The 22,887-nt window shown below is 50.5% G+C and overlaps 1 protein-coding gene across 1 annotated transcript in view; it reads right to left on the reverse strand.

Annotated features, from left to right (window-relative positions):
• Positions 1-323: 323 nt before the first annotated feature.
• Positions 324-22,887, reverse strand: part of GTPBP4 (GTP binding protein 4) — a 195,012-nt gene continuing 172,448 nt past the window's right edge. The window contains exons 16-17 of the mRNA XM_085631911.1: positions 1,247-1,390; positions 324-1,154 (exon numbers count right to left, since the gene is read on the reverse strand). Of these exons, the coding sequence (XP_085488037.1) occupies positions 1,002-1,154; positions 1,247-1,390 (297 nt within the window). The 3' untranslated portion in view covers positions 324-1,001. The remainder of the gene's footprint in view (positions 1,155-1,246; positions 1,391-22,887) is intronic.

Consider the following 22,887-nt stretch of genomic DNA (forward strand, 5'->3'; position numbering starts at 1 on the left):
GCAGCAGAGAAAGAAGTGTCTCCCCGAAAGTTTTCAAGGCCTTGATGGTAGCTCAGAAGAACCTAGGAACGTAAGGGCATATATAGAGCAAACACTAAGCCCACAAATTTCGCAGTGGAGGAAGGTAAAATAATTACTTTGCTTTTCTTTACACCATTTTGTGCATTTCCTTTACTATTCATAATCATATTTTCGGGCTTTGTGTGAACCCAAGTATAATAAAAGTGAGCAGAGAAAAAAGCCCATTTCCCAGTTATCAACTTAGATTTAGTGATCATGTAAGATACATAAATATAAAAGCAAACGTGTAAACATCTCGCAAGTTATTCTCTCAATGTATTTATTGATACAACATGTGTGACTCACAAATACACGATGGTATAAGGATGTCGCTGCTTAAAAGGTCTTCCTTTTACACTTATTTGAATTGTGATGTGTAGAGGAGAAAAAAATAGCACAGACTGACTGCCAGTTCTAACTGGCATGTAAAGCTTAAAAATAAGAAGCACACTTCTTATATGTCTGTTCTCCATACAGAGAAATTATTTATCAGCATGTTCCAAAACATGATTAGCTTTCAGGTTATCAATGCATCGAAGTCCATCTGATCACAAATACTCAAACCCAGAGAGTCAACATAGATTCAATGTATAGAACTATGGACCAACAAATGTGCACACTCGCATGACCTCTATTTAAAATAGACATCACAATGCTTGAACATGAGAGTTTATAATTGATCCAAGTTTTGTGGCTTTCCTGGGCTCGATGTCAACTCTACGAAACAGGTAAGAGTCATAGAAATGTTTCAGAGACTTGTAGCTGTAGATCAGATGAAGTTCAGTATCCTTGGAAAAAGTCTATGTAGGATCTTTAAGGTCAAAAGTTGTTAATAAAATAAACCAGAAGGTGACATTTACAAATAGATCTGTAGTTTGACTCTTTTGCACAGTCCTCAAGTGTCATTTTTTTGCTGTTGGAGCATGTTATGTAGAAGATGTTTATCTTCTGTCTGTCTTGCCAGCTTTTCTTTTGCCAGCCAGCAAATGCTTAGGTTTTAAATCAAACACATGCCGATCTGCTTCTCCTTTCTTGCCCATGCGATTCATTTTTGTTTGAGATTTCTTCATGATAAGTTTTGCCTTTTTCACCATCTGTTTTAGAAATAGAAAAAAACGTTCTAATTATAAAGGATTCTCCGTGCTCAAATAAATATAATGTAAAGTGATACTAATTGACAACAAACCTTTGTGTCCCGAAGACCAGAAACATCCCGGGGGGCTCTAGAGTTGCTACGACTACGAGTTACAGATAAAGGTGGCACAGATTCCTCACGTTTACGCTTCTTAGACAGACTTCTCGGTCGTCTTGATTGCAGAGCATAATGTGCCTAAATTTAACAAAGAATTGAAATAGAAAAACGGGTTTTAATAAGCTTAACCATGAGTACGGCTTTCATTCATTAGATTTCAGGTGAACATATTTATAGGCAATAATAGAAACCAAAACTTGATTCCAAATTCCTCAATTACGAAAGTCAAATTGTAACAGCTAGTTAGGAAATTTTAAAACGTAACAGACCGACAAATCAAAAATTTCCAGACAAATCAAAACAAATTTCTAGTACTTCTTGGTAAGAATAACTACGTTCCTTAAAAGCTATTCAAAACAGTGACTGTTTTAGTTACATAAATAAGTCTTACCCGCCTACAGGAAGGTATGCACACCTAGTACATTTAGAGTATCTTACCTTCAGTAACGATGTAACTGGTAGCGACATATTAGTTGTACTTACCTTTTGAATTGGCGTCCGTCTGGATCTGGAAATTTTTCATCAGCAATACCCCTGCACATCGTTAGGTGGCGGTCGGCTTTGCATCAGTCGTCATGGGCACCGGTTGACGTCGTGGGACCTATATAGACGCCGCTCATGGGCGCAGACGTTCTTAATGAACAAGTTACTTACCTTCGGTAACGATATCTCTGTAAGAGACAGATTAGTTATAGATTCCTTACCTTGTGAATTACCCCCAGGCGTCAAGACTGGATCCGGAGAATTTTTTTGTCAACATTACTCTGCGTGTCGAAAGGTGGCGTCGGGTCGGCTTTGCGTTCATCGTCGGCATCGCTGGGATGACGTTGCGGCATCTACTTAGACACCGCCCTCGCGAGCGGACGTCAGTTCTGTACACGACTTACCAAGCCAGAAGCGCAGAGTCATGCAAGACACTGACCACTGGTGCGCAAAACTAGGGCCCCTAAAGGAAATCCTTAACCCTAGAAGTCAGTTTGCAGAACGAGGAGGATGGGTGGGGCGTTAAGGAATCTATAACCAATTTAAGTCTCTTACAGATATATCGTTACCAAAGGTAAGTAACTTGTTCATCTGAAAGGGACAATTAGTGAATATGCTACTTACCAGTATGCATCTGTTCTTGGCATGTAGGGTTGCTGACATTCATATCTGTGCATAGATCGCCGCCTAGTGTTGGGTCCGGATGATTGCACATTGTTGTCCTGGAAGAGTCTTCGAAGTATCACGAGATAGGTGGCTCCTCCCCTGGACTACAGTGCGCATGGGCATCCTCTCCATCCTTAGATTGTTTTTCGTCATTGTGGCAGTGATGGAGTAGATACAGTAAGTGATGACCATGCTATACAGTAATTCTGAGTGCTGCAGCCGCTACAGGCGCCGGGGTGGAGGGTGGGCGATATGAATGTCAGCAGCCCTACATGCCAAGAACAGATGCATACTGGTAAGTAGCATATTCAGTTCGAGGCATGTGGGCTGCTGAATTCATATCTGTGCATAGATTATATAGCAGTCCCTCCATTAGCGGCGGCTGCCCGTGCCAGCTGCAGCAGTCTGAAAAAGAGTTTTGAGAACAGCCTGTCCTACAGCTGCCTGCTGTTTTGAGTGTACATCTACACAGTAGTGTTTGGTAAATGTATGTATAGTGGACCATGTGGCTGCTCTACATATTTCCTGTAAAGGAATGTTTCCTAGGAAAGCCATGGACGCCCCTAACTTTCGTGTTGAGTGGGCTCGTGGGGGAATCGTTAATGTGCGTTTAGCTTTTTGATAGCAAATTTGAATACATTTAACGATCCATCTGGCTATCCCTGCTTTGGAAATGGCGTTGCCCTTGTGTTGTGGAGAAAAGGCAACGAAAAGTTGTTTTGTTTTCCTAAAATTCTTTGTTCTGTCTATATAGTACATGAGGGCCCTCTTTACATCTAGTGTATGGAGCATTCTCTCTGCGACATTTTGTGGACTTGGAAAGAAAACAGGCAGTTCAATAGTCTGATTCATGTGGAACTGCGATATCACTTTAGGCATGAATTTGGGGTTGGTACGTAGTACAACTCTGTTTGCGTGAACCTGTATGAATGGCTCTTGAATGGTTAGTGCCTGGAGTTCACTAACTCTTCTTAACGAAGTGATTGCCACTAAGAAAGCTACTTTCCAGGTGAGGAATTGAATCTCACATGAATGGAGAGGTTCAAAAGGTGGACCCATTAATCTGGTGAGGACCACATTGAGGTTCCACACTGGTGCCGGTGGGTGTCTTGGGGTAATTACTCGTTTGAGTCCCTCTAAGAAGGCTTTGATGGCAGGCACTCTGAATAAAGAGAGGTGCTGCCTGTTTTGAAGATAGGCTGCTATCGCGGTTAAATGTATACGTATGGAGTTGTATGCCAGATTGCATCGGTATAAGTGTAAGAGGTAACAGATGTTTTGAATGGATGCGTCCAGCGGGTTAATGTCATTGTTGTTGCAGTAAATGACAAACCTCTTCCATTTAGCCGCATAGCAAGCTCTGGTAGTGGGTCTTCTGGCCTCCTTGATGATATCCATACATTCAGGTGGCAGGTTTAGGTAGCCAAACTCTAAGACTTCAGGAGCCAGATTGCCAGGTTCAGCTGTTGCGGATCTGGGTGCTGAATTTCGCCATGGTTCTGCGTTAAAAGTGCGAGTTTGATCCGCAGCCTTTGATGCGGCACCACGGAAAGTTCTAGAAAGGTGGTGTACCATGGTTGGCGTGCCCATGTGGGAGCAACTAGGATGAGTGTCAGTGAGTGTTGTCGCAGTTTGCGTGCCACTAGCGGTATTAATGGCGCTGGGGGAAAAGCGTGCGCAAATCTGCCGGACCAGTTCATCCATATCGCATTGCCCTGTGACTGCGGATGTGGGAACCTGGCGGCAAAGCTTTGGCATTTTGCGTTTTCGTTTGTGGCGAATAGGTCTATCTCTGGATGACCCCACTGTTGGAAGTACGGTTGGAGTAATGACGGATGTAGCTCCCACTTGTGCATCTGGTGGCTGTGTCTGCTGAGCAGATCCGCCATCTGGTTGTCCTTGCCCGGGAGGTGTTCCGCCATGAGGAATATGTTCCTCTGAATGGCCCACTTCCACATGCTCTGAGCCAGATGAGACAACTGTGGAGAGTGTGTTCTTCCCTGTTTCTGTATGTAGTACATGGCAGTCATGTTGTCCGTCCGGATCAACACGACTTTGTTGCACAAGTGTACTTTGAATGCCTTCATGGCTAGGAAGATTGCCATCAGTTCCAGAATGTTGATGTGCATCTTCTTTTGCTGTGTCGTCCATAGTCCCTGCACTGTGTAATTGAGTACATGAGCTCCCCATCCCTGGAGAGACGCGTCCGCTGTCAGTATTATTTGCCGAACAGGCTCTTGGAACGGTCGGCCCTTGCAAAGGTTTTGTGGATTCCACCAATGCAGAGAGTTGTATGCCCGACCGCTCACCAACACTAGGTCTTTTAATTGTCCGTGAGCCTGATTCCATTGACGTGCTAAGCACTCCTGAAGCGGGCGCATATGTAGTCTCGCGTGCGGGACTATGAAAATGCAGGAGGCCATCATGCCTATCAACTGCATGAACACTCGCGCAGGAAGGGAGTGTTGAGGTTTGAACTTTGTGATCAGCAGTTGCATGCTGTTGATCCTCACTAAATTTGGCTGAGCTGTGGCTGTCAGAGTGTTTATGGTCGCGCCCAGGTACTGTCGTACGTGTGCGGGTTGGAGATGTGATTTTGGGTAATTTAGTGAGAATCCCAGACTGTGAAGAAGGTGAATGGTGAGGGACATGTGGCTGGCACATTGCTGGGCTGACTTTGCCTGAACAAGCCAGTCGTCCAGGTAAGGGAAGACGTGAATGTGCTGTCTCCGTAGATGTGCAGCCACTGTTGCTAGGCACTTGGTAAAGACCCTGGGTGCCGTCGTTACTCCGAAGGGGAGAACTTTGAACTGATAGTGATGCCCCTGAATAGTGAACCTGAGATATTTTCTGTGCGATGGGTGTGGTGTATGGGTATGTGGAAATATGCATCTTTCAAGTCCAGTGTGGCTAGGAAGTCTCCCCGACAGAGTAGCGGTAGAACCTGCTGTAGGGTGAGCATATGGAAATGCTCTGATAGAATGTAGTGGTTGAGGGGTCTCAGGTCTAGTATAGGTGTGAGAGAACCGTCCTTTTTTGGGATTAAGAAGTACAGAGAGTACACCCCTGTCGGTCGACGGGCACGACTTCTATTGCACCTTTTTGCAGCATACTTAGTACCTCCTGCTGCAATAATGACAAGTGCTCTACGGACATAGGACGGTGCTTTGGCGGTATGTTGGGTGGAGTGGGCGTTAATTCTAGACAGTAACCGTACTGGATAATGTCCCTGACCCACCTGTGTGGTGATGGTTTTCCAGACTGACAGGAACTGCTGGAGTCTCCCCCCCGACAGGTGTTATGTGGTCGGGGGGCAGGGAGAAGGCGTCACAGTTTGTTTTTGGGGGAGGACCTGGTGTTGCCGTACCCACGTCCTCGGCCTTTGGTGCTGGATCCACGATATCCACCTCTGGTGGTTTTATCATAGTTACTCTGTGTGCCCCCTTTATTGTGCTGCTGCTGGGACCCCTGACATCTAGCTGCTCCTCTATTCCCGGGGCGACGAAAGGAGCCACTACGAAACTGCTGCGACTGCAGAGCCCCCATTGATTTTGCAGTTTGTGTCTTTCTTAATTTTTTCGAGGGTAGTGTCAACTTCAGGGCCAAATAAATAGTCCGGGTTGACCGGTTGATTTAAGATATTGTTCTGAATCTCAGGCTTGAAGCCTGAGATTTTCAACCATGCGTGCCTCCTCAACATGACACTTGTGTTGATCGCCCTTGCTGCAGTGTCGGCTGCATCCAGTGCGCATTTGATGGACGCATTGGTAAGGAGTTGTCCCTCTCTGATAAGGAGCTCCGCTGCCTCTTTGTATTCATCTGGCAAATGTTGTAGCAGTGATTCTAGTGTGTCGTAGTGGGACCTATCATAACGGGCCAGGAGTGCCTGTGTGTTGGCAATGCGCCAGATGTTTGCCGCTTGCGCTGCTATCCTTTTGCCTGATGTCTCCAGCACTTTGGACTCCTTGTCGGGGGGAGGAGCATCACCCGTTGTTTGTGAATGGGCTTGTTTGCGAGCATTAGCAACAACCATGGAGTCTAAAGGTAACTGACCCCTAATGTACATAGGGTCTCCGGGTGAAGGCTTGTATTTCTTTTTGATTCTGGGGTTCAGCACCCGTGCCCTGGTTGTTTCTTTAAAAATGTCTTTTGCAGGTTTTAGAACTCCCTTTAACATTGGCAGAGTTTTGACGGTTTTCTCAGAGGAGGCGAAAGTGTCCACTAAGAAGTCTTCTTCTACAGTGTCAGAATGGAGTTCCACTCCATGATTGGCAGCAGCCCGTTCTATGAGGGCATTAAAGGCAGCAGTGTCCTCTGTGGGAGATGTCTTTATATTGTAAAGCTGCGTGTCAGGAGTATCTGGTGCGTTACCCTGGTCGGTGGGGTCATCTCATGCCTGATCTGGGTCTTGCAAGTGGATCATCAGGATCGATATCCCCAGGGTAGGTGGTATCATCCCCTATATAGTCCTCTCCTGCGTCTGCCTCTGAATGCGTAGGAGAAAAGGACGGCGGATCCTGATGTAAGGGTTGAAAGTGTTCATGAAGCACTGGTTCGGAACCTGCCGGCAATTTGTGTTTCAGAGGAATTTTGTATGAGTCCAAGCCTTTCTCTGGCGTGATTTTCCGCTTGCGGAGCATCAACCTACCAGTGTCGGCGTCGATAAAGTGTGCCTGCGAAGGCTTGATATCGGTTTGTCCAGTGGATAGGGACTGTGTTTGGCGGACACGTGTCCGAATCTCGAACATTTTCGGTGCCGTGGGTGGCGGCAATCCAAATGTGATGTGCGCCGGCGCAGAGTGTGATATTGCGGCCTCGTGCGTTTCGGGACCCGACATAGAGTGGAGGGTTGCCCGGTCTCTGATGCGTTGCAACGATGCGGAGACCTGTTGCAAGGTGAACGCAGATGGCGCCTTGGAACCGATCGGCACCTTGGAGGTAGGCGTCGAAGCGGCATCCGACTTATGTCCAGTCTTTGGGTTGTCGATCCGAAGGGAGGTATCGACGCTCGTCGGAGTCGATGATTTGGCAGGCGCCGCCGTCTTCGACGTCGACGCAGATGGGTCGGCCACCTTGACGGGTTGGGCCGTAATCTTCGGTGCCATAGGCCGAGGCGCCTTGTGGGGACCGAGGGCCTTCTTTGGACCGGCGCCCGGACCCGTCGCGGTGAGCTCGGCACCGAAATCTCTTTTGGCGCGGTCGGTGCCGATGACCTTTGCCGGCGTCTAAGGAGTGGAGGACTTCGAGGCCTTCGATCCGATCGCAACCTGTTTCACTTTCGATGTAACCGGTGTGACGGACGGTTTCGGTTTCACTGAAGGGAATCCAGTCGCCTTCGATAATGGCTCCTGTGAAATGTTCGAGGCCGGGCCTTGAGGCGGGGCCGAAGAACCGTGTGATTGATCTTGGGTAAGGCCCGCAGGCGATCCCTCGACCTGAGCCTTATGACGACTTAGTCTCTCGGCCTCCGTATCGACGGGTTGGCCTAGCTCTTCGCTGGAGCCATCTTCCTCGGCCCCAAGGGCCTCATTGTAGTCTCCTACCTCTGCGACGACGTCTTCGCCCTCAAAGATCACCTCATCGTCGTCTTCCGATCGGGAGTCGAGTTCGGAAGCGTGGCTGGAGTCTACGTCTTCTACGCTCTCGGCGTCTTCGTCCTCGGTGCTAAAGATGTTGGCCGGGGCAGGCGCCGATTGTTGTGCCTCCAATCTCGCTGCCCGTCGATTCCGGAGAGTCTTCTTCGAGCGGAACCGGGCGCAGGCCATACATTTCAACTCATCGTGATCCGGTGAGAGACATTTGTTGCATACCGGATGGACGTCGATGTGTGGGTATTTCGCGTGGCATAAAGGACATCTCTTGAAGGGAGTCCTCGATTCCATCGTCGATCGAAGTTCGGACCAAAGCGGATCCGAAAAGCGTGAAGAAGGTGCTAAAACACTAAATAAACTGGTCGATACCGAACGGGAACAGTACCGACGAGATCTAAAGGCCTTTTGGCCTTAAACTAAAGTTTCCTAACTTGAGCTAAGATAAGCACATCCGAACCCAATGGCGGAAAAAAACAATCCAAGGATGGAGAGGATGCCCATGCGCACTGTAGTCCAGGGGAGGAGCCACCTATCTCGTGATACTTCGAAGACTCTTCCAGGACAACAATTTGCAATCATCCGGACCCAACACTAGGCAGCGATCTATGCACAGATAAGAATTCAGCAGCCCACATGCCTCGAACTTATAGATTCCTTACCTTGGGAATAGATACCCCTGCAATACCAACCCAGGAGGAGTGTCTGCAGATCAAGTTCACACCAGAAAGTCCTGGAGAACAGAACAGCCAAAAAAAGCAGTCTCTCCGGACTTGGCTGTCCAGGCAGTAGTGTTTTGTGAACGTGTGCAGAGATGCCCACGTCGCTGCTGACAGATGAGGGGACTCCCCGTCCCAAAGCAGTGGTAGATGCTGTCGCCCTGGTGGAATGGGCATGCAGCCCCATAGGAGGCTTTGATGCACAAAACGACCCATCTACAGATGGTCCGTTTGTGTACTGCCCGACCTTTTTTAGCACCCATGTAGCCAACAAAGTGTTCGTCAACCGCCGGGAGTGGTTTTTTTTCCAGATCCAGACGGTGGAGCCTCTCTTACACTTTAGAAGGATGCGGCGGCGGAAAGAAGGTGGGCTAAGTGATAGTTTGACCAATGTGGAAGGAAGCAACCACTTTGGGAAGAAAGGATGGATGAGTGCGAGGGCAACCGTGTCCGGATGAACAGTCAGAAAAGGAGGTTTTGAAGAAAGAGTTTGGAGCTCACTCACCCTGCGCGCAGAGGTGATGGCAACCAGAAAAGCAGTCTTTAAGGTCAGAAGCCTAAGAGGACAGTTATGTAGCGGCTTAAAGGGAGCGCACATAAGATAATTTAGAACCAGGTTCAAGTCCCACTGGGGCATATTGAAAGGAACAGGAGGAAAAATAGGAGTAATGCCCTTAAGGAAGCGATTTACAACAGGGGACTTGAAAAGGGAAGGCTGATCAGGAAGCCTAAGGAAGGCTGAAATGGCCGAGGGGTAACCCTTTAGAGTGCCCAGAGCAGATACCTGCTGGGCCAAAGAAAGGAGGAACAAGAGAACCTCAGAAAGGGGATCCACAGCCTTTGCTGTGTACCATGCCACAAATGTGTTGCATCTTCAGGCGTATACCGTCTTAGTGGAGGGATGCCTGGCTGCCAAGATAACTTCACAGACTTCGGGAGGAAGGTCAAAGGCCGTCAACTGTTGCCGCTCAAACTCCATGCAAGGAGGTGGAGACCGGACAGGTTCGGGAGGAGGACCGCCCCCTGCTGCGACAGAAGATCCTCCCGAAGAGGCAGGCGGATAGGAGGATCGATGGCCATGTGTAATAACTCGAGATACCAAACTCTTTGTGCCCAATCCGGAGCCCCAGGATGACTTGGGCCCGGTCGCGCTTGATGATCTTTAGCACTCTGGGCAGAAGTGGTATAGGTGGAAAGGCGTATAGAAGACAGCAACTTCACTCGCGACGAAAAGCATTGCCTAGTGAGTGCCTGAGAAAGTGGCTCTGTATATACTGTTCCGTAATAGGTACAGTAGGTTATCGTTACTTTTGTAATCCAGTACTGGGTGCCTAGACTCAGTACTGGGACCTTTATCCAAAACTGGTAAGTAATTACGTTTTCAGATGTTATACGATTTTTTAGGAATATTTAGAAATTGCAGAAATCAACACTTAGAAGAAATTTCACAGAAAAACAGTCAATGGTTTCCTATGGAAGAAAAATGAGTTAAAGGTAAGTATAGTTGTGGGTACTTTTCAGAGTCAGTGCTGGGCACCAAGATCCAGCACTGGCAGCTCACCTAAGGGAAGGTGAGTAAATTCGTTTTTGTCACTCGGCTGATTTTTGGTGATTATTTGAAGATTTGAAAAGTCCACACTTAGAAGAAATTTCAGGAAAAAGCCAGTCAATGTTATCCTATGAGGAAAATAGAGTTTGCGGTTTAAGGGTAAGTACTCGACTGGCAGAGTTGAGGTTCTGGGCACAGACTCCGGGGTCTCCCAGGGTCAGGTAGGTGTAGTTGTTTCACCCTCAGCGACTCTAGGGCGGCTGGGTGCACAGAGAATTAGGCCCAATGTTATCCTATGAGGGATGGGGGCCTGGTTTGGTGGCTGCTGTCTGGCAAGCCACGCAGCTGTGGGAGCTGGGCTCCTGGTCACTTACTCAGGGCAAGTGGGAAAATAGGTTAGAGTAGAGTTTTCACGGCCAGGGCCACTCGGGCGGCTGGGTGCAGGGTGCTTTTGAGCCGTCGGGCACTCAATTGATTTCTATGGGAAATCTCCGGTTTGGAAAAAGACTGCAGGCTCGGGGACGAGGACTCTTCAGGTGCCACCACCACTTCGAGAGGTAAGTTGGGTAGTTGGAGGATAGCTAGGTACCCCGGGATTGGACACAGAGGGCCGTGGGGCGCCGGGTGCAGGGGTGCCTTTTGATGTCGGAAAATCTTACCCTCTGTTGACCGCGGTTGGGGTGGCACTCTGTTCTGAGGCTACAGGCTTCTTCAGGATTGTCGAGAGGGGTCCTTGGGTGCCAGACTCGGGGTCACAGTCGCTGTGGGGTCGTCCTCGTGGGTTTAGTTCACTCTGGCACCGGCCAGGCTTGGCGGGTGCAGAGTGGGCTGGGATCGCGGTTCCGGGCTGCTGCCAGGGGTGAAAGGTAGGTTCTGAGTAGAGCCTCTACTCATGAGAGTCCCAGGGGATCAGAGTTTAAAGGTAGCCAGGTCCTCCGGGGTTTCTGAGGTTGCTGGCCACAAGAGATGCCGGGTTTGGAGCAGGAGCAGGTCCGAGGTCGACAGGCCAGTAGGGCTGGGGCCAAAGCAGTTGGTGTCTCCCTCTCCTTCGCAGCTGCAGGGCAGGTCTTCTTTTCTTCTCGCTCTTCTTGTAGTTTCGGAATCTGGAATCTGGGGAAGGAAGGTTCAGGGTGCCCCTAAATACTAGATTTAGGGGCATTACAGGTAGGTGAAGGCCAGGGACCAATGGGTCCTTGTCCTGGGGTGGGTACACCCCCTATCCTGCCTCTCTCCTGTGGGAGGGGGGCAGTAGCCTAATCCTGATAGGGTAGGGCCTCCCATCTTCAAGATGGCGAGAGCCCAGAGATGTGCTTCACCTCGCCTCCCCCACCTGAGGGGTGGGGTGGGGTGGGCAGGCTGGCACATCCCCTGTCCTTGTATGGGGTTTCCGGCCACGCTTCCCGCCAGAGTGGGGGGTTGCAGTGGCCTGGGGAAACTCCTAGAGGCGGCAGGCCTTTGAAGCTTCCCTTTGCTCATCCTGGGGGAGGAGATTTATCACCTAACCCAGGATGTGCATTGTTGCAGGCCCGGGAGAGCTGGGGCTCTCCCACCCAGGGGTCCAGCAACGTGTCTGCTGTGTGGCAGCCTGGGCAGCCTCAGAGCAGACGTGGATTGTAGCTTAGTTGTAAGGGGGCATCTCTAAGATGCCCTCTGGGGTGCTTGGTACAATGAGTGCTGCAGCCCTTAGGGGCCTTCCCTGGTCAAAAGGCCCTGGGTACCTAGGGTACCATTTACCAGGGGCTGACATGTGGCCAGGGTTTGCCAATTTGGAGTTTGTGTGTTTTAAGGAAGGAACATAGGCCCTGGGCACCTGCTTGGCAGGAGTCCAGGGTACACTCAGTCAAGTACAATCAGCAATTTAGCAAAAAGTGGGGGCATACCATGCAAGAAAGAGGGCACTTTCTCACAGTGCCGCCTTGGAAATTCCAACGTGCAGAATTGCTGCTATTTCGCGTTCTCTTTGGTGGCGAATAGATCTAACCAAGGCTCTCCCCACCGGTGAAAGAGACCTTGCACCACCTCCGAATGAAGATGCCATTTGTGATCCATCATGCACCTGCGGCTGAGTTTGTCCGCCCTGGCGTTCAGATTACCTGCCAGGTGTTGAACCACCAGGAATATGCCTTGATGTTCCAGCCATGTCCAGAGACGGAGAGCCTCTTGACATAGGGTCCACGACCCCACCCCGCCCTGTGGTGTTGTACGTGAACACCTGCACTACTCTTCCCCGGACAGAGGGGAGGAAGGCTTTGAGTGCAAGACGAATCGCCCGAAGCTCCAGAAGGTTGATGTGAAGACCAGACTCCGCCGGAGACCAGAGGCCTATGATCTCCACCTCCCCCATGTGACCATCAGGTCCCACTGCAGAGCCCGCATACGCCATCTGGCATGATCCACCAGCAGGAGGCCATCAGACCCAGTAGGCGCAGGGTCACCCTGACCGAAACCCAAGATAGAGGCTGACAGATCGGAATCATAACCCGAATATCACGGACTCGCTGCTCGGGAGGATAGACCCGAAACTGCGTCGAGTCCAGAACCGCTCCGATGAAGAGGAGCTTCTGAGAGGGAGTCAGGTGTAATTTCGGCACGTTGATAGAAACACCCGAGGGGCGCTGGTAAGGCCAAAGGGGAGCACGGTAAACAAAGTGCTCGTGGTCTACCGTGAACGCCAAATAACGCCAGTGGTCCGGCCAGACAGCGATGTGAAAATAGGCATCCTGCAAGTCCAACACTACCATCCAGTCTCCAGGTCGAAGGCAGAAAGGACCTGAGCTAGCATCAACATTTTGAACTTCTCCCGGAGGAAGAGGTTGACGTTCCGGAGATCCAAGATAGGACGCTGGCTTTTGTCCTTCTTGGGCACCAGAAAGTAGCGGGAATAGCAACCACGACCTAGTTCTGGGGCAGGAACTCGCTTGATGGCTCCGTTGGCCAAGAGAGTAGTAACTTCCTGTTGGAGAAGGGCCAGATGATCCTCTGACATGCAATGGTATTGAGGTGGCTGGGGATGGGGGGGGTAGTCTCGAAGGGGAAGGAGTAGCCCCTTCGGACTATTTGCAAAACCCACCTGTCCGACGTGATGGTGCGCCAGTGGGGAAGGTCATGGCGAATCCTGCCGCCCACTGGCGATTGGTGGCCTTGAAAGGTCAGACTAGGAGGTTTTGAAGGCTGCTGCAGAGGGGGCAGTGGTGGACTGACCCGCTCGCTGGCTCCCAGACCCACGACAGTCGGTCCCACGTCCCCAGCCATGCAGGGGCTGAACACCTTGCCTGTGGCCCTTGGTGGAACGTGGCAGAGCTCCCCTTCCTTAGCAACGAAAGGGGCAAAAAGCAGACTGCGCAGGACGGGTGGTGGAGAGGCCCAGGGACTTGACCGTAGCCCGAGACTCCTTGAAGCGCTCTAGCGCGTTGTCTGCTTTGTCGCCGAACAGGCGACGGCCATCAAAGGGCATGTCCATAAGGGTAGCCTGGACATCCCCGGAAAAGCCAGTCTACCTCAGCCAGGCGTAGCGGTGATAGGCTACCGATGTGGAAATCGTCCTGCCTAGCAAGTCAGCGGTGTCCAGCCCACAGTGGATGGTAAACTTGGCTGCTTCTCTCCCCTCGGCGACTGCATGGGAGAGCACGGCCCAGGCCTCCTTCGGGCACTGGAGCAGCCCCTGTGCTACCGTATCCCACACAGAGTGGGTGTAACGGCCCAACAGACATGCCGTGTTTACTGATCGCAGTCCTAAGCTGGAGGAAAAAAACATCTTCCCAAGGTGGTTCAGCCTTTTGGATTCCCTATCAGTTGGTGTGTTAGGTAATGTGCCTTTGGACGTTGAGGCTTGGACCTCCAAGCTCTCAGGGGTGGCATGTTGGGAGAGGAAAGTGGGGTCAAACGGGGCCGGGCGGTGGCATCGGGCAACCATCCTATCCACAGGAGCCCCTGTGTTGGGTTTGGACTAGGTGTCCAAAAGGATGTCAGTGGGGGCCTCATTAAACAGCAGCAGGGGCTACCAAGAGCTTGCTGCTGGTTGAAGCACCATAGGTAGCTAGATGATGAGAGCCTCGGCCGCACTACGCAACACAACTGCGTAAGACGCACCCTCCTCCACGGTAGGAGTAGACAATATGCCAAGGTCTGGGGAGGTGTCCAGACCACTGGCTAACCCCAGCTCCTCTCTCCAGTCCGGGTCATATTCCAACTGGTCAGTCGAAGGGTCTCCAGACCCCTCCTAGTCCTCCTCATCCTCCTCTGGTTGCCAATCTGGCCTGAAAGGAACACCAGGGTGGAATAAATGCACAAAAGTAACGGTCCGGCTTCATGTCCACTTCGGGGTTGAGGCCGGGGTCGACGCCGGCTGGGGACACAACTGGCGTCGGCTGCCGACACGGCGCCAGCAGAATCAGCACCTGGAGAGGTGTTACAAGGTCAACTGGCGCCGATTCGGATCCAGGCCTGAATCCAAGGGGACCCTGGGGTGCCAGGGTCAAAGCCGCCGGGGCCCAGAGCCCCCAACCGAGTCCGCGGGGCCCGAAAGCACACTAGCTGAGTCGGCTGCCCAAAGATGGCATGCATAGCTTCGTAGAAATTCCAAAGCTGGGCAGAGGTCGCTCCGGGTACCGGGAAGGGAGGGAAAACGGCACCGCCCGCATCCCTCGTTGCGTCGGCCGACGGATGGGTAGAAGCCAAGGAGCAACGATGTTTCTTCGATTTCTTCTTGTGCTTTGACTTACCTGAGGAGTGCGAAGACTTGGAAGAGGACTGGTGGTGGTGGCTCCACGACCGGGACCTCCAATGCCACGGAGCCAACTGCCGGGCCTCGAGGAGCTTTCGGGACCGCTCCCGCAAAATCTTCGGATTCATGGTCCGGCAGTCGAAACACGACTTTGAGTTGTGGCTGTGTTCCAGACAAAAGAGGTACACGCGGTACGGATCCGTCACTGACAACAACTGTTGGCAGGACCCGCAAGCCTTGAAACCGGGCATCTCTACACGCACCAGGACTCAAAACGGTATTGACAAAAGTCGCTAAAAAAAGTCAGTCAAAAAGTGACTGGAGGTACCGATCTCTCTGGATCTGGGCTGGCTGGCGCGGAAAAAGAAAGAACCGACGTCAGCGCGCGAGGGCGGCGTCTAAGTAGCTGCCACGACGTTATCCCGGCGACCATGAGGCCAACAACGAATGCGGAACAGACAGACGCCACCTTTCGACACGCAGGGGTACTGCTGATGAAAAAATTATCCATATCCAGTCTGACTCCTGGGGGTATGTCTCAAGGTAAAGAATCTATAACCAATTGTTTCTTTCAGATATGACTTTCCACAGCAAAAGTGCAAAGCCATGTAAGACACTGACAACTGGTGCGTCAAAACTAGGACACTGTAGGGAGTCCCTATCAATAGAAATCAGTTTGCAGAGCAGGGAGGATGGGTGGGGTGGTAAGGAAACTACAACTAATATAGGTCTCTACCAGATACATTGTTACCGAAGGTAAGTAACTTGTTTATCTGATAGAGACCATTAGTTGTAGATTCCTTACCTTTTGAATAGATACCCCAGCAATACCAACTCTGGAGGAGGATCGTTGAACCCAGATCATAGGAGGAAGTCCTGAAGGACCGAACGGGCAAAATATCCGTCCCTCCGAACTTGACTGTTAAGGGAGTAGTGTCTGGTAAACGTGTGCAGGGATTGCCCACGTTGCCGCCTGACAGATGTCAAGGAGTGGAACTCCACGTGTTAAAGCAGTGGTTGCTGCTGTTGCTCTATTGGTGGCACGCAACCCCACAGGAAGTTCCTTCTTTGCAAAAGCAGAGCATATTTTAATGCAGAGGACAACCATCGAGAGATGGTCTGTGTCTAGAGATGGTCCATTTCTGAACAGCCCGACCTTTGTCACCCGCATAGCCAACTAAGAGTTGATCATTCACCCAGAAGTCTTTAGTGCAATCAAGATAAAGAGAACGCATGTTTTGGGCCCAGGCGGTGGAGTCTCTCCTTCTCCTTGGAGGGACATATCTAGTAATAGAACTAGACACAGCTTTCGTTCGAAGCACCACTTTATACGGATGGACAGCGAGAAAGAGGGCCCTTAGGTCATGTTTGTGTGTGCCACATGTGCACACATGCCAGTTTTGGGGTTGAATCAGGGTGACCTTTTGGCTCCCCATCGCCTTTGAAATTGCATGCGCAATTTGGGATTACTTTTTGGTTATCGCAAATTGCGAGTGGTTTCCCATTCATTCCTATGAGCCTCTAGGCCCATAGGAATGAATGGGAAGGCATTCCCTATTAGTGAATCGCAATTTGCGGTTCGCTAATAGGGAATGTGTAGGAAATCACAATTTATTTAGTGATTCCTACAAGCATAGCGAATTGCGATTCCTTAAAAATCGCAATTAAGGAATCGCAATTCCTTACATTGATGCATGTGCCCCATAGGTCCTGGGTACCTGATTAGCAGGAACCCAGGCCACACTCAGTCAAAGTACATCAGCAGTTCAGCACAAAGTGGGGGCAACCATGCAGAAAGAGGGCACTTTCTCACAGGTGACAATCAGACATAACTTGTTTCTAAGGAAAGAGCACTGCCACGGAGGTCTGGTTAGCAGGCCTAAGTGCACTGAGAGTTGAAAACCAGCATCTAGGAACTAAAAAGGTGGACAAAACTGGGGTTACTGGAACAAAAGCACAGTTTACTACAGATGGTGCTTATCTCACTGGTGCTGGTTAAAAAGTAGTCTTTTTGCACAATTTAAATATTATTGTCAGGCATGTTATGCAACCAAGCCTAAAGGCACATCTAAGTGCTATTCCTTTATATCAATCTTTATTATGTCGCCTTAAGTAAAGATTGTTTTTAAAAATTAAACCATTTTCACAAATGTGATGTTTGCAGGCACAGTTCTCTCTTCACTAGCCCAAGGAGCAGGTGCAGTCCAGTGGGAGGTGCTCACTTGCTTGCAGGGTCAAGGGGTCAACAGAGCAGCCTTTTAGTCCTTTCTCCAGTCCAGATGTGATCGAGGTTCAGGGTGCCGGCGTGTCGTCTTATGCTGGCTGTAGGTTCTTGGGCCTACGTTGGATCTACCCTTCTGGGAACTCAACTCTCTCAACCACACATCACCCTCAAAATGATCCTCCCAAAGGTAAGGGGATAATTTCTAGATCTAAAATGCAACTATGAATCTACGACTATGGCGGGCTCAAGCACTTCTTAAAGCTACGCCAGGTTTACAGAGTACATAAAATAATAGGGCTCCCGGGGATTTGCAAATTTTTTGTAAAGCCAATTATCCCATGGCATAAACCAGAGCATCACATAATGGTTGGCACAAGTAAAACTTTAAATTTGCTGCCAGCCAAATCACACCTAGGATCGGAGGGTCATTTAAGCATCGTATGAATAATGTATTGGACGAAGAAGGGAAAAAATACTCACTCTTCCAACTTTATAATTTTGTTTTTCAAACTGTTAAGTACAAAAAGTGCCCCACACCTTTTTGCAACTCAATTGTATCACAATTACAAAGCAGATTCACACCAATTCACACATATGATCTATTCTGAGTAAAGTTCTTGTTTTATGTCAAGATTGTTGCAATGCATTTCAACATTTCTAGCAGGAGTAGAAAGCAAAATTTCCTATTAAATGCACATTGCTCAAATGGAGCCAAAACTATGGGCAAAACAAATAATGTCTTTTCAATGGCAAGTGAAAATTACCCATAACAATACAAAGCAATATTGCCAATCTGATACATTTCGAACATAGTGCCTAAGACTCTCAGTTTGCAGTTTTTACAGATACATACAGACAGAAAACGAAAAGTTTCTTACCTGTCGGTGTAGTTTTGCAGCTTGAAGATCTTTCTGGATTCACTATGCTGTGCATCATTCCGCGATCTTGTGGTTGGGTCCGGATTCGTAGTCTTTTCTTTGTTTTTTTTTTTTTTTTTGTAGCCCAGGTGGGCGGCGACGACCACCATTTGGTGCACCTTCCGTGACGTCGTCGTGCTTCCTGCGGAAGTCCCACCTTTGGGGCGCCATCTTCGGGTTCTTTTTTCCCTCTTTTTTTTTTTTACCCTAGGCGATTGCTTAATCCTTTTGTCCATTTTCTGAACGTTTCCATTTCTTTGATCTTTTCCATTTTACCCCCTCTTCCTCCAGCCTCATCTTCCTGGCGGAGGTGGGTGGGTTCGCTAGTGAATCCAGAAAGATCTTCAAGCTGCAAAACTACACCGACAGGTAAGAAACTATTCGTTTTGCAGCGTGAATCTTTCTGGATTCACTATGCTGTGCATAGACTTTGTAGCGGTTTTCCTAATTTTGTGGTGGCTGGGTGGAAGATGATCGTTGGTCGGTGAAAATGTGTTGTAGCACCTTCTGTCCGACCTGTGCTTCCTTATTCATCTGAATGTCCACGCAGTAGTGTTTTGTGAACGTGTGCACAGATGCCCAAGTTGCAGCCAGACAAATGTCTTGGATGGGCGTGTTTGCCAGGAAGGCAACGGTGGCCCCCTTCTTCCTTGTGGAGTGAGCCTGGGGCCCCTCCGCTAGCTCCTGTCCAGCCTGTTTGTGACAGAATTGAATAGTGAGGGCAATCCACCTAGCGATGGTGCCCTTGGTCACTGGTCTACCCATGAAGCTAGTAGCAAAGGACACAAACAGCTGCTTCGACTTCCTGAGTTCCTTGGTTCTTTCAATGTAGTGCATCACCGCTCTCCTGGCATCGAGGGTGTGCAGTGCCTTTTCTGCGTTTGTAGTCGGGTTTTGGAAGAAACTTGGTATCTGTATACTCTGATTCATGTGGAACGCCGACACTACCTTGGGCATGAAGTGTGGGTCCGTCCTCAGGACTACCCTGTCTTTGTGAATTTGAATGTAGGGTTCCTGTAGCGTTAGTGCCTGAAGCTCGCTCACCCTGCGTAGTGAGGTTATGGCCACTAGAAAGGCAGTTTTCATCGTCAACATTTGCAGAGTGGCCTTGTGAATGGGTTCAAACGGCGCCTTCATGAGCTCCGTCAGAACCACGTTTAAATTCCATGCCGGCGGCGGCAACCTTTTCGGGGGGGCCATTCTTTTGGCTCCCTCCATGAATCTCTTCACCACCTGCGAGGTGAAGAAACTCGTACCCTTCTCACCTCTGGTGTAGGCAACGATCGCTGCTAGGTGTACCCTTAGGGAGCTCGAGCAGAGGTTACTCTTTAGAAGGTGTGTGAGGTACCTCAGCACAGTTGAGTCTCTTGTTATTCTGTTTTGCAGGCCTTTTTTCCTGCACCACACCGTGAATCTTTTCCATTTTGCGCTGTAGCATTTTCTTGTAGTTGGTTTCCTTGCCTCCCGTAGCACTCGCATAGTGCTCTGAGGCAACCTTAGGTGCGCGAACTCTAGGTCTTCAGGAGCCATGCTGCCAGGTTGAGGGTCTCTGGCTCTGGGTGCAGGACCTCCCCGTTTTGCATTGAGAGCAGGTCTTTTCTCCTCTCGAACCTGTACGGTTTGCCTTGCGCCATTTCTTGAATTTGTGAGAACCATGTCTGCCTCGCCCACTGCGGGGCCACTAGGATTAGAGTCATGTTGCTGGTCCTGCACTTGCGGAGCACTGTGTGCAACAGGGGTATCGGTGGAAAGGCGTAGGCAAATGTCCTCGACCAGCTTATCCATAGGGCATTCCCCTGGGATTGCTGATCTGGTTCCCTGGACGCGAAGCTTTGGCATTTTGCATTTTGGCGTGTTGCAAATAGGTCTATTGTGGGAGTTCCCCATCTCCGGAAAAGCTTCTTCGTTTCCTGGCCATTGAGCTCCCACTCGTGAGATGCAGAGGTCTGCCTGCTTAGCCAGTCTGCCTCCACATTGTCCTTCCCCGGTAGGTGAATTGCCAGTAGATCTATCCTGAGAGGTATGGCCCATCTCCAAATCTCCTGAGCCAGAGAGGAGAGAGGGAACGACTGTGTCCCCCCCTGCTTGTTGATGTAGAACATTGCCGTGGTGTTGTCCGTTTGAACCAACACCCTCTGGTTGTACAGGTGCCTCTGGAATGCCTTCAGGGCTAGTAGGATTGTCTTCAACTCGAGGTAATTGATATGGCGAACCGCATCTGCTGGAGCCCACAGACCCCTCACTCTGAGGTTGTCCATGTGTGCCCCCCATCCCTTTTGCGATGCGTCCGTGGTAATGGTCATTGTTGGGTTTGGTGGTGTCAGGCTTCTCCCTGCTGTCATGTTGTCTCTGTTCCACCAAGTTATCTCCTCCTGCACTGCGTGCGTAACAACCACTAGATCCTCCCAACTTCCGTTTGCTTGTGACCATTGCTGTTGTAGCCATTCCTGGAATGGTCTCATGTGCAAGCGTACATTCGGCACTAGCTGGATACACGACGCCATCATCCCCATCAATTTGCTCACCGCCCTCACTGTCAGAGCTCGCCGCTTCTGGTAGAGCCGCGTCTCCTTCAGTAGGGCATCTGTCCTCCTGTCGCTGGGCACCACGGTGCCGCACAGGGAGTTGATTTTTGCCCCCAGGAAAATCTTCACCTGCTCCGGTTCCATCGACGACTTCCCCCAGTGGATTGAGAACCCCAGGTTCGTGAGAGTGTCTGTTAAGCGTTTTGCGTGCGCTGCGCACTTTTCGCGCGAGTTTGCCTTGACCAGCCAGTCGTCTAAGTAGGGGTAGACGTGTATCCCCTGTTTTCGTAGGTGGGCCGCGACCGCCGACAGGCATTTTGTAAAAACCCTTGGTGCTGATTTTAATCCGAATGCCAGGGTTGTGAACTGGTAGTGTTCCTGGTCGATGTTGAACCTTAGAAGTCCCTTGTGTCTTCTGTTTACTGGGATGTGCAGGTAGGCATCTTTGAGGTCCACGGTGACCATGAAGTCTCCGTGTCTTATTTGGGGCAGCACCTCCTGCAGCGAAGTCATCTTGAACCTTTGCGTTCTGACGAACTTGTTTAGGTATCGCAGGTCTAGGATGGGTCTGAGGCTCCCGTCTACCTTCGGGACCACGAAGTAGTTTGAGTAGACCCCCTTGTTGCGTTCTCTGAACGGCACTGGCTCTATGGCTTCCTTTTGTAGAAGCTTCCGTGTTTCTTCTCTGAGTAGGGTCAGTTCTTGTTCCGATCTTTGCCTTCCCCTTGGCTTCCTGTTTGGCGGTTTCCTTTCCAAATCTACGCAGTACCCGTACTGCATGATGTTCAGTATCCACTTGTCTGTGGTTATACGCTGCCACTCGTGAAGGTAGAGTCTCAGCCTTCCGCCTACTGGTGTTGTATGCTCGTAGGCTTCTGATCCTTCTCTCCCCCTCGATGTTACTGTTTCGCGCCTCACCCTTGGGGGCATGTCGAGGGTAGGCGTCCTCCTGCGTGCAGAGTCACTTTGATGAGGGCTGCTCCCCCCCTCTCCTTCTCTGGCCACGTCCGTTCCCTCTCCCGCGAAAGGACTGGCCCCGGGGCTGGTACTGCCAGTTTTGCTTCTGCTGACCCTGTCCGTGACCTTCACCCTGCTGACCCTGCTGGAACGTCTGGTGCGACGGGCCCTGCTGGTTTCCTCCCCTACCGTAGGGTCTCCTTGAGGGGTTGCCTCGCCTCATTCCTCTGTGCTGTAGGGCCCCCATGGACCTCGCCGTTTCGTTATCTCTTTTTAGCTGGGTGAGCTTCTCGTCAACTGTTGCTCCGAACAGTGTCTCTCCGTTGAAGGGGGTGCTAAGGATGTTGTTCTGCACCTCCGGTTTGAATCCCGAGATTCTTAACCATGCATGCCTTCTCTCGGTGACCCCTATGGCCATGAGTCTTGCTGAGGTCTCTGCCCCGTCCAACGCCGTCTTTATGCAGGAGTTGGCGATGTTTTTGCCTTCATCAACTAGGTGTGAGGCTCTCTGGCGGTATTCTTCGGGGAGATGCTTTACTAACTCTCCCATCTCGTCCCATTGCTGGTACTGGTGTCTATTGAGGAGAGCATTGGAATTCGCCATGCGCCAGTGCATAGCGGCGTTCCTCTCGACCTTTCTTCCTGTGAGGTCTATCCTCCTGCTCTCTTTATCAGGTGGTGGGCCTGAGGTTGCTGGTACGTTGGCCCTTCTCCTGGCCGTGGACGCTATGATGGAGTCTGCGGTCACGCTACCCTTGATGTAAGGGGGGTCGAGGGAAGAGTGCTTATACTTTTTCTCAGTCCTCGGAGTGATAGACCGGCAGGTCGCTGGTTCCTTGAAGGCTTCTCTCCCCTGATTCATCACGCTTTGAAGCATGGGGAGGAACTGGCTCCTTGTCTGGATGGGGAGCAGGGTCTCGACGAGAAAATCGGCTTTCGGCTTCTCTTCGTCGAGTTTGACGCCGAAGGCTGTCGCTGCGCTCCGGACCACCATATTGTACACCCCGATGTCGTCGGGTGGCGAAGGCCTCGAAGGGTACGTGTCCACGGACTCCTCCGGGTTCTCGGTGTCGAGATCCTGCCATTCAATCTCCTGGCTGGTCGATGGTGCCGAGCCGTAGACCGACTGTTGGTCTTCTTCCTCGGCTTCCTCTTCATAATAGGTATCGTCTTCCTCTTCGAGATCCCTCATCAGTCCCTCGGTGTCGAATTCTTCCTCGACCT

The sequence above is a fragment of the Triturus cristatus genome, chromosome 10 (assembly GCF_964204655.1).
Source record: "Triturus cristatus chromosome 10, aTriCri1.1, whole genome shotgun sequence".
Lineage (NCBI taxonomy): Eukaryota > Metazoa > Chordata > Amphibia > Caudata > Salamandridae > Triturus > Triturus cristatus.